Source organism: Chiloscyllium plagiosum, unplaced genomic scaffold (genome assembly GCF_037043375.1).
Source record: "Chiloscyllium plagiosum isolate Xiang-an unplaced genomic scaffold, Cpla_swu_hap1 HiC_scaffold_4, whole genome shotgun sequence".
Classification (NCBI taxonomy): Eukaryota; Metazoa; Chordata; class Chondrichthyes; order Orectolobiformes; family Hemiscylliidae; genus Chiloscyllium; species Chiloscyllium plagiosum.
The window spans coordinates 130,565,057-130,581,399 of record NW_028270142.1 but is presented as its reverse complement, the minus strand read 5'-3'; the positions used below and the strand labels follow the sequence as shown (position 1 = coordinate 130,581,399).

Sequence of the window (16,343 nt, the reverse complement as noted above, 5' to 3'; positions counted from 1 at the left end):
CAGGATGAATTGTTGTTGCTGAGAGGCATGGACACTTTCTTAAAATGCACGATTTGAGCTTGAGTTCAGTAACTTCACTGAAAAGTGAGGAACTGACTGCTCCCCGCCATCTGCAAAGATCACCTCTCCGCGTCATCTTTGAAACTACAGGTTTCCTAGAAGACTGTGAGATTAGAGGAGGAGCAGGAGCCACGTTAAGATAGTGGGCAAGTCACTTTATGCTTGTGAGTAATATATATCAGCAGCAATGCCTGCCTCTGGAAGAGAACACGCTTGGATCTTGGACTGAACCTACAAGGTTCTAATAATGCAATGGATCAAGTGTAAACACTAAATAAAGGTTTGTGTTGAACTGTGTGAGGACAGAGTTGTCTCAGTATGATCTTGCTATCTTGCTTGGTCAGATTTTCCTGTCATCCTATGTGATGGTGAGAATATTGAAAGCAGTCAGCAGCACAAGACAAACCCTGAGGATGTGGGTGGGATGGAGGGGTAAGGCCAGAAGCAGCAAACCACTTGCTGGCTTTAGCCATTTTCCCTTCAGCCAGACGCTAAATGTGTGTTCGGAGGTCCACTGTGCAAGATCACCTAATGGCCTGACAGTCTAGGCCACAGTGCAGCAAGGAGAAAAATTAATTAGACTGATACTGCTTAATGACTGAGTAGAAATAATTGAACTTCCTCACTCCTGCAATTGCAGAACCCAGGAGAAAGGTTCTAAATCTGCTCTCCCTTCCCACTTCTGTAGATAGTGTATGTAGTTAATAATGGTTGCTTACAGCTGTATGAAGACAGTCTCGCCTCTCTTTATAAACTTGGTATGATCGCACTGCACTATCAGCATTGTCAGTAAATTTACCATGCACAACTTACCTGCAGAAGAGGAATGTACAAATGAAAGATCACAAGTGCAGCACTAGATCCATTCAGGACAACATACCAAGTTACTGCAGTTTCGACATGCCTTGTGGTTTACCAGTTGAGTACCTGGTAATTTTAAGACTTCAACCTGTTCTTCAGTTAGAGTTCTTTTTAAAAAGTCAAATTAGATGTGCTACAGTTTAGTTTCTCCATTTTCCTTATTATCTGACCTGAAAGACCTGTTTCTTGCTGAGGTGTTGTGGTTTCTAGCAATCCCCAATCCCATCTCTGAGAAGCTGCTCTCTATATGAGCCCTGCTGAAGGGCTCATGTCCAAAATGTTGATTCTTCTGCTGCTCGGATGCTGCCTAATGGGCTGTGCTTTTCTAGCACCACACTTTTCGACACTGATCTCCAGCATCTGCAGTCCTCACTTTCTCCTGCTCTCTATATGTGGGTCTGCAGAGTTTATGTTGGCAAGCTGTTTGTTACTGGAGTGAGCCCTTGTCCTGTCCAGACCCGGTGAAGACATCTGTACAGGTGCAACCACCATTCATTTCTTCCCTTAGTTATATCTATTAACTAACAGAAGTTCACCCCCACCAGAATAACTGTATATCTACAATTTGTTCAGAATCATCAAATCATTCCAGTCTCGTAGAACACACTGTATAGAAAAATCTAATGTGCTCAAAGGTAAAGTGATGTGCCAAGATTTTCAGATAGGTATGCCAAATCTTTGTGCCACCCCCTCTGGGCAATGGTTTACCCTCACTAGCAGCTGTCCGCGTAGAAGACAGATCCTCGCAGTTATTCATACTCATACCTTCAACACTCAACCACATGTGGCGCAACACCTTGTTGGAAAGATAGGAAAAAATGGCACAAGGCATGATTGACAAGTATGCAGACTGCTATCTTAACTCAAACTAGGACAGAATGTAAGATTAGATTCCCTTCAGTGTGGAAACAGGCCCTTCAGCCCAACAAATCCACACCGACCCTCCGAAGAGTAAACCACCCAGTCCCATTTCCCTCTCACTAATGAAACTCAGACTATGGGCAATTTAGCATGGCCAGTTCACCTGATCTGCACATCTTTGGACTGTGGGAGGAAACTGGAGCACCTGGAGGAAACCCACGCATACACTGGGAGAATTTGCAAACTGCACACAGACAGTCACCCGAGGCTGGAATTGAACCTGGGACCCTGGTGCTGTGAGGCAGCAGTGCTAACCACTGAGCAAGAGTTTTGTACAAACCTATGGGTTCGAGGAAAAATGATATGTCATTATGCCCAGCCTAGGTCATCTGACACTAAGGAACACTGGTCAAGTCCTGTAAAGAAAATGTAATTGGTGAAGTACCCAATCTATGTGCAATCAACCAGCTGTCACACAGAATGATGACTTGGATACTGAAGCTATTAAACTAAACACAATCACACTTCCCTAAAATGATACACTTCTATCCATGATGGCATGCAGCAGACCACAGAGTGAGGCCAAACCACCAAGTTATGATAACTGATTTTGATTCTGATTATAACTTATTATTGTCACATGCACCGAGATACAGTGAAAAGTATTGTTTTGTGTGCTATCCAGGCAAATCATACCTTACGAAATTATACCACACGAACAGGACAGAATCGAGAGTGTGGTGCTGGAAAAAAACAGCCAGTTAGGCAGCATCCAAGGAGCAGGAGAATTGACATTTCGAGCATAAGCTCTTTCTCATTCCTGATGAAGAGCTTATGCTCGAAACGTCGATTCTCCTCATCGGGTGCTGCCTTACTGACTATGCTTTTCCAGCACCACACTCTCGACTCTGATCTTCAGCATCCGCAGTGTTCACTTTCTAACAGGACAGAATCCAGAATATAGTGTTACAGCTATAGAGAAGGTGCAGAGAAAGATCATCTCTAATATATGAGAAGTCTGTTCATAAGTCTGATAACAATGGAGAATAAGCTGTTCTTAAATGTCTTGGTATGCGTCTTCAAACTTTTGTATCTTCTTACTGATGGAGGAGAGTATAACCAGGTTGATAGATGTATTCAATTCTGTTGGCTGCTTTTCCAAGGTGGCGGGAAGTATAGACAGAGTTAATGGATGGAAGGCTGGTTTGCGTGATGGAGCTGCGTTCACAACTCTAATTTTTTGTGGTCCTGGAAAGATGAGTTACTGTACCAAGCTGTGGTGCATCCTGATAGGATGATTTCTATGATGCATCTATAAAAATTAGTAAAAGTCATTGTGGACATGCTGAATTTGTTCAGCTTTCTATTAGATACTACCATATCATAACCCCGCCAAACCATTACCTAAATGAGTAGAATCAATGTATCTATACGCATTCTTGTACATATTATTGAAAAAAGTTCCCTTTTTAAAGGGAAAAGAAGGGTTGCTGTACCATTTAATAGACCAGACAGGCAGTATATCTTGAAGACTGTTACAACGCATTATGATTTGTGATATTCCAGTATAGGTTACCCACCACACTATCAGCCATTCTCTATGTGCAATGGAGTAAGTATAATGTGTTGTCAGTCAGTTATGTCTATGTAATACAAGTCTGGATGTTGTGAAAATCTGTGATATTACACCAATTTAAGTAATGATGTTAATAAAATTAAAGACATCTGTCTCGTCAAGAAACCAATCTTTCTGGTATATGTTATGTGAGCTATCCTATAATGTATCATCTCAGCACTCAGATCATATCAAACTGGCATCATGTTTGACCGAAGAAATCATGTCATATTCTGTCAACATTTAAATTTTATAGATTCCCTCAAGCACACTGGGGATGAGAAGCTTTTTCTTTCTTTCATGGGGATGTGGATGTTGCTAAGCTAGTAGTTATTGCCCATCCCTATTTGCCTTCGAAAAGGTGATGGTAGGATGCCATTTGAACCATTGCAGTCCATATACTGTAGGTAGACTCAAAATGCCTTAGTTGAGGGAGTATCAGGATTTTGACCCAGTGACACTGAAGGAATGGTGATATATTTTCAAGACAGGATGGTAAGTATTTGCAGGTCGTGGTGTTCCCATGTATGGTGTTCATTTAGCTCTGTCTATTACTTGTTGCTTCTGCTGTTTGTCACAAAAGTCCTGTTTGATAGCTTGACACCTTATGATTTGGAGAGGCTGGTATTGGACTGGGATGTACAAAGATAAAAATCACACAACACCAGGTTATAGTCCAACAGATTTATTTGGAAGCACTAGCTTTCGGAACACTGCTCCTTCGTCAGGTGGTTACACCAGCTCTGAAAGCTAGTGCTTCCAAATCTGTTGGACTTTAACCTGGTGTTGTGTGATTTTTAACTTTGACACCTTATTTTTAACTTCAGATAAGTGAAGAGATGAGCAAACTTGATATAAAAACAAAAAGTGTTGGAGAAACTCAACAGATCTGGCAGCAACTGTGCAGTGAGAAACAGAGTGGATGTTTCAAGTCCTATATGACTTGAAGCTATTTCAGATTTCTAGCATCTGCAGTACTAAGAGAGGAGTAGGAGTTGTTTTATTTAGAGTCGTAAGTTTAAAGGTAAATCTAATAGAAGACCATAAAATCATGGTAATTGTTTAAATACATCAGGAGAAACTGTCTGGCAGCATGGATCGTACCCAGAGGACACAGATTTACAGAAGGTATCATGTTATACAAGAACAAAGACAATGGAGAGAATTACAATAACTGCGAGTGCATCTCACTCCTCAGCATCCCGAGAAATGCCTTTTCCAAGGTAATTTTATCGCGCTTGACTAGCCAATAGAAGATTGTGAGCAGCACAGTTTGGCTTCAAAGAGGTCGATTCACACTGGCCATGATCTCAGAACATAATATCAGTGCAGTGAACAGCACACAGCAGGCAGCACTCCTCTTTGGTTTTGTATATCTCACAAAAATATTGAGTATCATGTGTTTGATGGGCTTTTCTTGGATACTGGGGAAAATTGGCTGTCCTCCCAAGCTTTGCCAGTTCATACCATCCTTTCATGACAACATGCACAGCATAAATTAGTTCAATGGCCCATTTTCTGTCGGTTTTCAAATCTAGCATTGGGTGACATAGGGTCCTAATTTCAAATTAGCAGTGCCTTTCAGACCCTGTATTATGTTTGTCTGTTATTTTCATTCATTGGGAAGGCCTTGAGCGATGACCATGCAAACTGGAGGTCAAGGCCTCAAATATGAGGAAATTTGAATTTCCTCTTCAGCCCCAACCAATTCTGTGCAGAGTGCAAGTTTTGGAAGCTATCAAAACAAAAAAAAATCTGCTTCATTAGAGAGATTGTGACTATTAGGGAAGCCTGCTAACGCGTTAAAACCTTTCAGCAGGTAGGTGTTTATTTAGAGATGTTCAGCATAGAAATGAATCCTTTGGTCCAACTCATCCATGCCAGCCAGATATTCTAAACTGATCTAGTCCCATTTGTCAGTAATCTCTGCTCTCAGAGATTTGACCCATATCCCTCTAAATCCTTCCTATCATGTACCCATCCAGATGCCTTTTGTTGGACTTTGGCTCAATCTACCAGCTTACTTTCCTCTGTGTGAGTGGATTCCTGCGTGTTCTTTCAATGAAGCAATAGGAGAAGATATTCGGTCTCAAACTCTTAGTTTATTTTAGCAGTAAGTGGATAAAGTATACAGAGCTCTGGGTCGAGGTCTTCCCGTCCCTGACAAAGAGCAAAGTGTGTCAGTTCACGAAGTCCGACGCATTCCTGTCCCTGACCCAGTCTTTTATGTAGTACAGAACGTCATGCAATCACTGAGGTGGGATTGTCTTCTGATTGGGTGTTGATCTGACTCCATTCTCCGCCTTCTCGCGTTCCCGGATGTCTAACCCCATGTGACCTCCTTTTGCCCATGAAACAGTATCCACGTGACCTCCTCTTGCGCGCGAAACAGTCTAGCACATTCTGATCTGCATTAACGGTTTTTTCTATTACAAGTCCCCCTTTTGGTCTTATGAAAATGAGACCAACAAACCAGTTTTATACATCACATTTGCTCTCCGATGCATAGTCTTCCCTTCTTGCCAGAGCCATGGTTTCCATCTCCATCTGTGACATCTGGTAGGGCGGGGGAGCCTTTCCTTTAATTGCTGTGATGCTTACCCTGTTTAACAGAGATCTAATACAGGGGCTACAACAACATCCACACAACACTAACGCAATCATCATACCGAGGGACATAAACACAGACACAATTAATCCTTTCCATTTCCCAAACCATGAGTCGAAAATGCCTCCTAGAGGGTTGTCAATACCCGAATGTTCATGCATTTCTTCAGACAAGATTCTTAGCCCTTCCAGGGCTCTGGTTACCGAGCCATCAGATGCAGTATTGTTGGGGATGAACGTACAACATTGATCTCCGAACATAGAGCACACTCCCCCTTTTTCTGCCAACAACATATCTAAGGGCTTCTATTTTGTACTGTCATCAATGAGGTCGCTGCCATTTGTTCAGAGTCCCGCCACCGCATCTCTAGTTCTATTGGTTAGCCTGAGTACATTGTAATGTACATAGTTAATTCGGTCGACGTTTTTATTCGGCGTGACTGGGAATAGAACACCGATAATTGGGAGATTCTCAAATCCTGCTGCTACCTGGTCTGCCAATTTATATTCATCAGGTACACCGCGGGGAACACCTATTGCATCCATGTAAGTGGTTGAGCCAGAAGTGACATCAAACAAATCCCTGCGTTTTCGTGCATGCAGATTTATTCCTTGTTGTCGTTCTCCTAAGAAGAATAAGGGTAACCCTAGCCTGACCATTGCACAGGTTCCAGACCAATCTGGAGGTCTAACATGCAGTGTTCTATCTCCACAGTACCAAAAAAGATCAGCTCTGGCCCAAACCATTGTGCTAGCATTCTGCCAGCCAGTTAAATCAGTCGTGTCCTGACACCAGTCAGCGGGCATGTCTCCCAAGATTGTATTAGAACTTTGAGCGAAACAAGTGTAATTGTTGGCCCTTGGGGTAAACACTGGAGGTAATGTGGAATTCTTTACAGGTGGGAAAATAGCACTTAAGGTGGTACAATTTGGAGGGTCCGCCTGCATGGCGACGCAATTACTCATAACCATTGAGGTTGCGGTCGCTGTCATCCATTCCAGCCATTGGTTCTTATCCCCGTACCCGGTGGCTAATTTAATAATGTCCCTTCTCGTGAGGTTGTTGTAGTCTATTACCACGACTCCTGAACTTGGTTCTACCACCATACTTGTTGTGTTTTCGGTTTGTGGCTGGTTCGTAGGAGGGTCCACCAAGGTTACCTTCACTAGTCCCATGGTATCCACTCCTGATTGATCTACATCTATTACAAAATAAAAGCTTCTGTCATCAATCCCACAGTAAATCTGTACCTCTTTGGGACCAGGGTTAATGTTGAATCTTGTCAGGGTTAACAAGAGTGGATTTTTTAGTTCTGAGGAATGATCGAGTTGCCCCTTAGTCAGGCTCACATGGTCTCGAACTTTCCATCTATTATCCGAGGGTGACGACTTCTTGGGTGTCCATCGAACCCCAGTCCATGTTAATACATGATCCCATGATGGGCATGGGTCATAGTAAATGGCGCAGATGCAAAGATAAACATCATACCCCTCCAGCTCCCTGTATCTTGGCCACAGTCAAGTACTTTGCATAAGTCAAACTGGTATGTTGTACCATGCTTTTTATCATGTCTGATGTGTACCCGGCTCCCCGCCTCCCTTAAACATTTGTCCGCTTCTTGTCCTGTTGATCTTTTGTTCCTGGGATTTTCTCGCTCGCCTGTGTGTTTGTCCCTCATGGTTGATACCCCTATTAACAGCGGCATAACACTTATACATAAAATAATAGCAAAATCTCCCAACCTCAACAGCCTAGGGTCGTATGGGCTTCTTACAGAGATGAACATTATGTCCTTTACACAACTTTCCTTTATGTTTTAAACAAAATATTGTGTTCCGGTCCTGTCCTCACTTATGCTCTCCAGAAAAACCTTTTCTTGGAGATCTTTAGAACCTCTCCCCCTTTTTCCAGGACCCTCTTCCTGCAAAAGTTAAAAGTTTAAGACCCTTCTACTCTCTTTCTATTCTTATTTGTTCTAGAGTTCTCGTTGGCGGTTCTGTGGCTGCACACTGGCTCCAATGGTACCAGCTTTCTCCTTTCCCTTGTAGTCTGACCGCATGAGATGTCCCCTCCACCACCTTGTAAGGTCCTGTCCACCTTGGCTCCGACCACTTCCGTTTGATCACCTTCAGCAGGACCCAGTCTGTGGTAGATGGCGCCTGGCTCTGTAGGTCTCCCTTTGCCAATCCAACCTGTTTGGAGAAAGCTGACACCAAAGCTGTTAGCTGGTCATAGTAAGGTTTGTACCTTAGAGAGGCTCCTCCTCCCTCTAACATCTGTATTCCAGCTCCCGGTCCCGGGAACTGCTGCCCTGTTGTTAGCTCGTAAGGGGTGAACCCTGTGATAGAGTTTACTGAGCTTCTAATGGACATTAAAGTTAAGGATAGGGCATCCACCCAGCTTACCTTTGTTTGTGCACACGCTTTTTCTATTTTTCCTTTTATGGACTGATTCATTCTTTCCACTTTTCCCTGTGACTGAGGATGGTACACTGTTCCAAACGCATGTTTCAGTCCTAAAGCTGCTTCAACTTCTTGCATGTGTTTGTTCTTGAAATGTGTACCATTATCTGACCTGACTCTCTTTGGAAACCCGTGCATTGGAATGTATTGGTTTATCAAGAATTTGATCACTGTTTTTGCGTCTTCCTTTTTCGCAGGTATCGCTTCTGGCCAACTAGTGTATGCATCCACTGCTACCAAAAGGCACCGGTATCCGTTTACTCTCTCTATCATGTCAGTGTAGTCAATCACTATTTCCTGACCTGGCATTCTTGGGAGAGGGAATTTTCCCTCGTGTGGTTTCACTGTTGCTTTTACATTGTATTCTGTACATGTTTTACATCCTCTGATGTAATTTTCAATCATTGCTGGCAAGAACGGATGCCACCAATGTGTCAGATACCTCTGCAACTGCGTTTTTCCACAGTGTGTCAATCCATGAGCTTCCTGAAGCATGGAAGCTATCAAACCTGGGGGTAGCACTGGTCTACCGTCCGGTGACCTCCAAATCCCTTCTGACTCTGTGGCCCCTCTCTCTCTCCATACTGTCAGTTCATGAGGAGAGGTTTTCTGCTGCTCTTTTGTTAACACATTTGCATCGCAGGCGGGCAGCAGGTCATACACCGTTCTCTCTGTTTGCATCATTATGTACTGGGGTGCATATCCTGCTGCTTTTTTTTTGCTAAGTCTGCTTCCTAATTGCCCTTAGCTACTGTTGTATCAGTTTTGTCATGTCCTCTACACTTGATCACCGCCACTTCTGCAGGTTTCATTAGGGCCACCGCTAATCTTCTCACATCTTTTTCAAGTTTGATTGGGGGTTTTGCTGTTGTTAAGAATCCTGCTCTGATCCATTGACTGAGTTCTACCTGTATAGCCCCTACCACATATGCAGAGTCGGTGTAGATGTTTACTCTTTTTCCCTCTGACCATTCTAACGCAGCTATCATTGCCTATAGTTCAGCCAACTGGGCTGATTCTTTGCCTGTCACTTTTCCTGCCAACACTTCCTCAAATCCCTCACTTGTCTGTCGCACCACTGCATAGGCTGCTTTAAGTCCTTCAGTTGGATGTCTGTAACAGCAACCATCTGTGAACAGCACTTCTTCTGGGTCTACTAGTGGTTTTGTCCGTAAGTCTGCCCTAACTTTGACGTCTCTCTGTACCTTTTCCTCACACGTGTGGTTCTCCTTCTCCCATGTTGTCAGCCATGTTGATTCCTTCGTGTGTGAAAGTTATATGTGGTGCATTCAGGATTTCCTCTAACCTGGTTTGCCGCAGTGACGTTATTGTAAAGGCTGTTGAGTTCACGTAGGCCACTATACTGTGTGTCGTGGGTAGTGTTAGTGAATGGCCCATGACTATATGTGCTACCATTTGGAGAATTTTTTGCTACCCCTGCTGCAGGTCTTGTACATGGCAGGTGTCTGTCCTCTATTGGGTCAAGGATAACACTTACTTACATCAGCACCAGCCTGCCTCCTGCTTTTTTCTGAAAAAGAACACCATTTATAGTGTGTTTTTTCAGAAACATTGAGGAAAAATGGCTCTTTGTAATCCGGGACCGCTAAATCAGCAGCCCGCGTTAGGGCCTGTTGAGAGATATGAAACTTTCGTCTGCCTCCGTGGTCCACTGCAAATGGGCCGACAAATTTCTCATGTCTTGCTCATTTACCATGGCCCTCAGAGGGAAAGTGAGCTCCCCATATGATGCAACAAATTGTCTGCTGTATCCTGCCAACCCAAGAAATGAGAGCATGTCTTTTACAGTGACTGGTTTGGTATGATGCATAATGGAGGATCTATGGGACGGAGACACACCTGTTCCTTTAGCGGAAATAACTCTACCCAGAAAAGACACCATTTGTCTGCAGCATTGCAATTTAGCCCGTGAAACTTTGAAATCGACGTTATACATGTGAATCAGCAACGACTTTGTGGCTGCCAGAAACATGGTCGGGTGCTGCCAGAAGAATGTCATCCACATACTGGATCAATACCACCCCCTTTGGGAGTGTCAGGTCCTTCAACTGCTGTTTCAGTACCTGATTTAAATACCCCAGGCGACAAAATGAACCCTTGAGGGACCCTTGTGTAACGTAGTTGTTGGCCTTTGTAGGTGAACGAGAAAATGTCCCTCAAATGATCAGCTAGGGGCAAACAGAAGAACGCGTTGGCCAGATCAATGCACGAGAACCACTTATGGTCAGGGGTCAGCACAGACATCGCAGTGTATGGGTTTGGAACTGGAACTGTTGGAGTAGAGACAACACTATTGATCCATCTAAGATCATGCGCCATCCTATATTTACCTGTATTCTGCTTCTCTACAGGTAAGATAGGAGTGTTCCAGGCTGACCGGGAGGGTTCTAGCACCCCTGCTGCTAACAATCCTTCAATTGTGTCGGCAATGCCGGCTTCAGCCTCTAATTTGTGTGAGTATTGTCTCTGCCAAATCGGAGTGTAGTCTATTAAATCGAATGTGATTGGTGTAACGTGTTTGCAGTGACCAACGTCCGTTGGACCTGGTGACCACAAGGTATCTGGTAGAGTGTCAAGCATCGCTGCAGCCTGTGGATGGTCTGTTTTTTCCCTGCCGTGAAACCTTTCAATCTGCCTATGTTCCACCAGTACCTTGTCAGTTGTCCTGTACATAATTCTGTAGGCTTCCTCTAATGGTGAATATTGTAAACTGGGTAGCTGAGTCCAAACCCAATCAGTTAGCGCCATCAAACGTTTGGACATAGGTCCCAGATCCTTGGCCTGATGTTTAGCATGCACGGCCAATGTGACATGAGGTATAGCTTCTTCAGACATCTCATACCATTCCAGCTGTTCTGCAGTTAGTTCAACAACACCCGCCACACCTTCTTTCCCTAGCAGAATGCAACTGGAGGAAATATCCCAATGAGTCCCTTCCAGGTGCTGATAGAATGCATGCTGATAGATTTCATTGTCGTCTCTATCATAATATAGGGTAACATGGAGGGGATCTGCAGGAGGAGCATAGGAATGCAGCATCTGAACCCAGGGTCACCATTGGTTGTATAAAGACTGTATGCCGTTGTTCTGCCTGCTTTCGGGTTCTAGGAGTCCCCAGTATATATCTGCCCACTGTCCTTCTGCCGTTGGTGATGTGTCCGCTGATAACATCATTTGGGATCCAGAGTGAATCATTGTCATGGAACAGTTGACAGAGTAGCCATTCGGAAAGATCACTACCAGTCCGTCTGGTCCGCACAGAACCGAGGCCCTGCATCTCACCAGCAAGTCGTGGCCCATCAGATTGACAGGGCATGCAGGTGATGAAATATACTGGTGACGGAAGGTCTGTCCGGCCATTGATGTGATCAGTGTCGATGTCAAAGGCAGATTTTCTGGTATACCTGAGAACCCTACTAACTGGACACTGGAGGATGACATGCTTGACCGAGGTATGTCACAAGTGATGGTAGAAAATCTTGCACCCCTGTCAACCAAAAAAGACAGATTCTTGTCCATTACTCTCATTTGCATGTAGGGGTCTGCCAACCCCGCATGTCCCTGAGTCCTCGGGCCCCGTCAATATTTGTACCCCTGCCCTTCTGGCATGGTTTGGGGGTACTGACCTTGCACCGGGGCTGCAGCTGCACTTGGGGCTTGGTAAGGCTGAACAGCCTGTAGAGAAGGAGGCTGACTTGAGTGGACATACTGTCCTCGGATCGATCCCTGGCCTCCCTGGGGTGCCCACAGCATGGGACAATTTCTTCTCCAATGCCCGGGTTGGCCACATTCAAAACAGGTGTTGGTTGGCTGACCTCTGAGTCCTCTACGGTCCCTTCCTCTACCAAGCATTCCTCCTGCTACGTCTATAGGCCTGCCCCCATGGTGGGGGTGGTATGGCATCCATTAAGATGTTGGGTCTAGACTCAGGAGGTTGTTTTGTGGCAACGACTGCTGAACTATCTGATTAGTCGTCTTTTGGGAGGCCTTCTTTGTATCATTAGCCTTCCTTCTAGCCTCATCGAGCTGTAACTTCAGCAACTGCACTTGAGCTGACTCGTTGCTCTGTTTATCTTCATCCTGTTTTGTCCTGTGGCGCTTCATGTGGTGCGTCAAGTGTTTTTCCCATTGTTCTGCAGAACAACCTGGGATGTCGGGATTACTCTCCATTGCCTCTTTTACTTCCTTAGGCATCCCTGCCATAACGGCATTTCTAAATAACGTAGTCTGTAGCTGACCCAACCCTGGATGGCTCTCCGCAGTATCTGACCACGTGCCCTTACATCTGGCCAAAAAGACAGGCATATCCTCACCATCCTTCATTGTGAAGGTGAGTGAGTGCATCGCTCCCCGGTGGAATCGGAAATCTATCCCTCATTGCCCTTCCCACACAGGTGGCATGCTGCGTGAACGGGTCTGAATCAGGTAGTAATGTGGTCCCCGCAGAAGCTTCAATCTGCTGTATTTCCCACATAGTCAATTGCTTGCCCAACAATGCTCTCCAGTCGCCCATAGCTAACTTGTGGCCTAGTGTATATTGGCAAAATTTAGTCATCCAGGGCCCACCTCCCTCCGTGGGTGGGGGCATTTTATCCAGGATGCAGTTCATGTCAGTAAATGTAAAGGACTGATAAACATCCCCCATATAGGAGCCTCTGTAAATTAATGGCATTTGGTGGTGCTGATACTTTATGGGTTGTCGTAATGTGTCTCTTTGACGCAGGTTATATCTTGTTTCAGGTAGGGGCTTCAGTGGAGGGCCGTGTTCCATGTGCATTGTGAGTGAGCCTGTGAAAGTGACGGGGTAGGTGTGTGGTTCATCATCTGTCAGGGATTCTTTGTCCTCAATTTCGTATTATTTTGAGATGCCTCCTCATCCAATTTCTCTCTGTCTCTTTCTTCCCTCAACTCTCTTCTTCTGTCTGAGAACCCGTCATCTAGTAACTGACCTGAGTCATGTAATCTTCCCCTCTTTTCACTCTCAGCACTATACAGTGTCGAGTGAGCATCTGGCTCTTGCACTGATGAATGTCTCCCCTGTTTCGGCAGTTCTTTGTTTCTGCTGTGCGTCATTATCACCCTGCTTGCTTCCTCCGCCTCCTTAACTGTCTGTTCGGCTTCTAGTCTTAGTTTTTCTACTTTTCTGATGCTTTCTTCTACTGCTTCCGCCAGTCTCTCTTTTGCTACGTTGTACTCTCTTGTTCCTACTTCTTGCACATCTAACACCCCTTCTTGAACATACATGAGTGGCATTTGTGTTACAGGATATGGGGGCGGTGGTTGTACCCCAGGCAATTTAGGATATAATGGCACGGATGGCCCTGCCTTTTCTGTCTCCTTTACCAGTTCTGTTTTAGAGGTACCACCTACTCTCTTTTGTAATGTTTCTACCGCTACACAGGCTAACGTCATGTTGTGCAGATGAATACTCCTCTCTTCTCTTTCCTTGCCTTCTTTCGTCCACTTTCTTCTAACCAATATTGACCCTTTCTTTAACTTCAATATTGACCCTTTCTTTAACTTCTTCTACTTCTAGTTTAGCTTGCTCTTCTGCTTTTCCTAAAAATGGCGACAATTTCTTCCTCTCCTCATCTTTAGGGACTGAGGGACTTTGCCCTGTTTTTGTAATTCTTCCCAAACCTTGTCATATTTCTCCATCATTGTATTTTGTTTGTTCTTTGCGAGCCCACTGACTAACTGACTTCTGGCTTTACCCCACTGTTGTTTTACGGGCAACATTAAGTTGGAAGAACATCCTCCGTATTCTTCACACTCTTTATCAAATTCCCCTTCCATTTTATATGTTTTTTTTAATCCTCCCGTCCAGTAGTCAGTTGGTTTGGTTGTAATATAGCCGAGCAACCAACCCAATCAGAGACAAATCCGGTGGCCAGTCAGTTTGTATGGAGTGCACCCGAGCAACTGACCCTTTCAGTGAGAATTATTAGCAGTTTCGTTGTCACCATTAGGTTTCCACTGCCGACTCTCTCTCGTTGAGACACCACCATCTTTGTCTCCGAGACACTACTGGCTTTTCTGCCACCCTCCGTACGTTCCCCAATATAATTTTAAAACTTACAACACATCAATCATAAACCAAAATTTGTGAGTGTTGCTTTTATGAGATCCTGCTCAATGGACTTTAAACCTCCTCACACTTATGTACTTTGTTGCTTTTATGGGGTCTCTAACCCCACGGGACTTTAAACCCGTACGTATTATATCAATACTTTATCCACTTACTATTACTAGGACACTTGCAGTATAATGACAACAATCAATTTGGTATCTCCAATTACAGAACTTCGATATAAACAGGTGTCTGCTCACCTTTCTATGCGGTGCCGCTTGTTGTTGTCATCAGACGTCAGTTGTCCGTTGTTTCTATTTTTCTCTCTTTTCCGTCACTTCTCCGTCTTCATCACGTCGGGGTCACCAAATTGTTGGACTTTGGCTCAATCTACCAGCTTACTTTCCTCTATTTGTGAGCCGAGTCCTGCGTGTTCTTTCAATGAAGCAATAGGAGAAGATATTCGATCTCAAACTCTTAGTTTATTTTAGCAGTAAGTGGATAAAGTATACAGAGCTCTGGGTCTAGGTCTTCCCGTCCCTGACAAAGAGCAAAGTGTGTCAGTTCACGAAGTCCGACGCATTCCTGTCCCTGACCCAGTCTTTTATGTAGTACAGAACGTCATGCAATCACTGAGGTGGGATTGTCTTCTGATTGGGTGTTGATCTGACTCCATTCTCCGCCTTCTCGCGTTCCCGGATGTCTAACCCCATGTGACCTCCTTTTGCCCACGAAACAGTATCCACGTGACCACCTCTAGCGCACGAAACAGTCTAGCACATTCTGATCTGCGTTAACGGTTTTTTCTATCACACTTTTAAATGTTGTAATTGTACCACTTCCTATGGCAGTTCATTCCATACACATAGCACCCTTTGCTTAAAAAAGTTGCCCCTTATGTCCATTTGAATCTATCCCCTCTCACCTTAAACCTAAGTCCTCTAGTTTTGGATTCCCCCACCCTAGGGAAAAGACCTTGGCTATTCATGCAATCCATCTTAATGCATCGGTCTTAACATTTGTTCTTATGACTCAGGTTCAAATTTTGCTTGGTAATGCTGATCTGATGCATCCTGGGACCTTTTCCTACTCTAAAGGTGCTATATAAATGCAAGTTGTTCATGTTGTTGGAACTGGTTGTCTGAAATAAATGCCTATTCAGAGAACCTGGTGGCTAAAGGGTTAGAACCTTTTAGGTTTGTATGCTGAATTTAAAAAGGTGCTGGTGATATTAGAATTTTGCTGTTCTCTGTCTTAGATGGTCTATTTTTTTATTAAGCTACCAGCATCGTTTAATAGACAAAGTAATTTTCTTCGGAACATCTGTTTCCGAAAGCAATGGTCAGGGTGCACCTCATATTAATAGACCGTGTTAAAAATGTTCTGGCAATCTGAAGTATTTTTTTAACAGTGATGTTGGTGCAGCATTTCAGTAGGTGGCAGCAGAAGATTACAGACTGGAGATTGTACAAAACCAGGTATTGAGAGTCCAGAGTGTGTATGCTGCAGCTGTCTAACCAATGAACCCCTTATTAATAGTGCGATTTTAAGAGAATGCTTACGTTCCCTTATATATAACAAGCCACAGTACTTGTATTTCAGAAGTACAGTTGGTATTCTCATGCAGGAAATGTGGCAGCCAATTTACAAAGAACAAGGTCCCTCAAGCTAAATTGAGATTGTGCCAACATAATCATCAATCGAAGTCCCAGTTAGTGTGACTCGGCACCAAGGCAGGATGAGGACTTATGTGTACATCAGGAGATAAACTCCAACCAGAGTGAG

The 16,343-nt window shown here is 44.2% G+C and overlaps 1 protein-coding gene across 3 annotated transcripts in view; it reads right to left on the bottom strand.

Annotated features, from left to right (window-relative positions):
• Nucleotides 1–2,663: 2,663 nt before the first annotated feature.
• LOC122548767 (protein THEMIS3-like) overlaps nt 2,664–16,343 on the bottom strand; it is a 37,830-nt gene continuing 24,150 nt past the window's right edge. For 2 of the 3 annotated variants that reach the window (XM_087986675.1, XM_087986676.1), the window contains exon 3: nt 5,717–8,211. In XM_087986675.1, the coding sequence (XP_087842801.1) occupies nt 7,955–8,211 (257 nt within the window). In that variant the 3' untranslated portion in view covers nt 5,717–7,954. Of the gene's footprint in view, nt 3,095–5,716; nt 8,212–16,343 lie in introns of those variants that run through there. The other variant, XM_087986677.1, reaches the window with a different exon arrangement.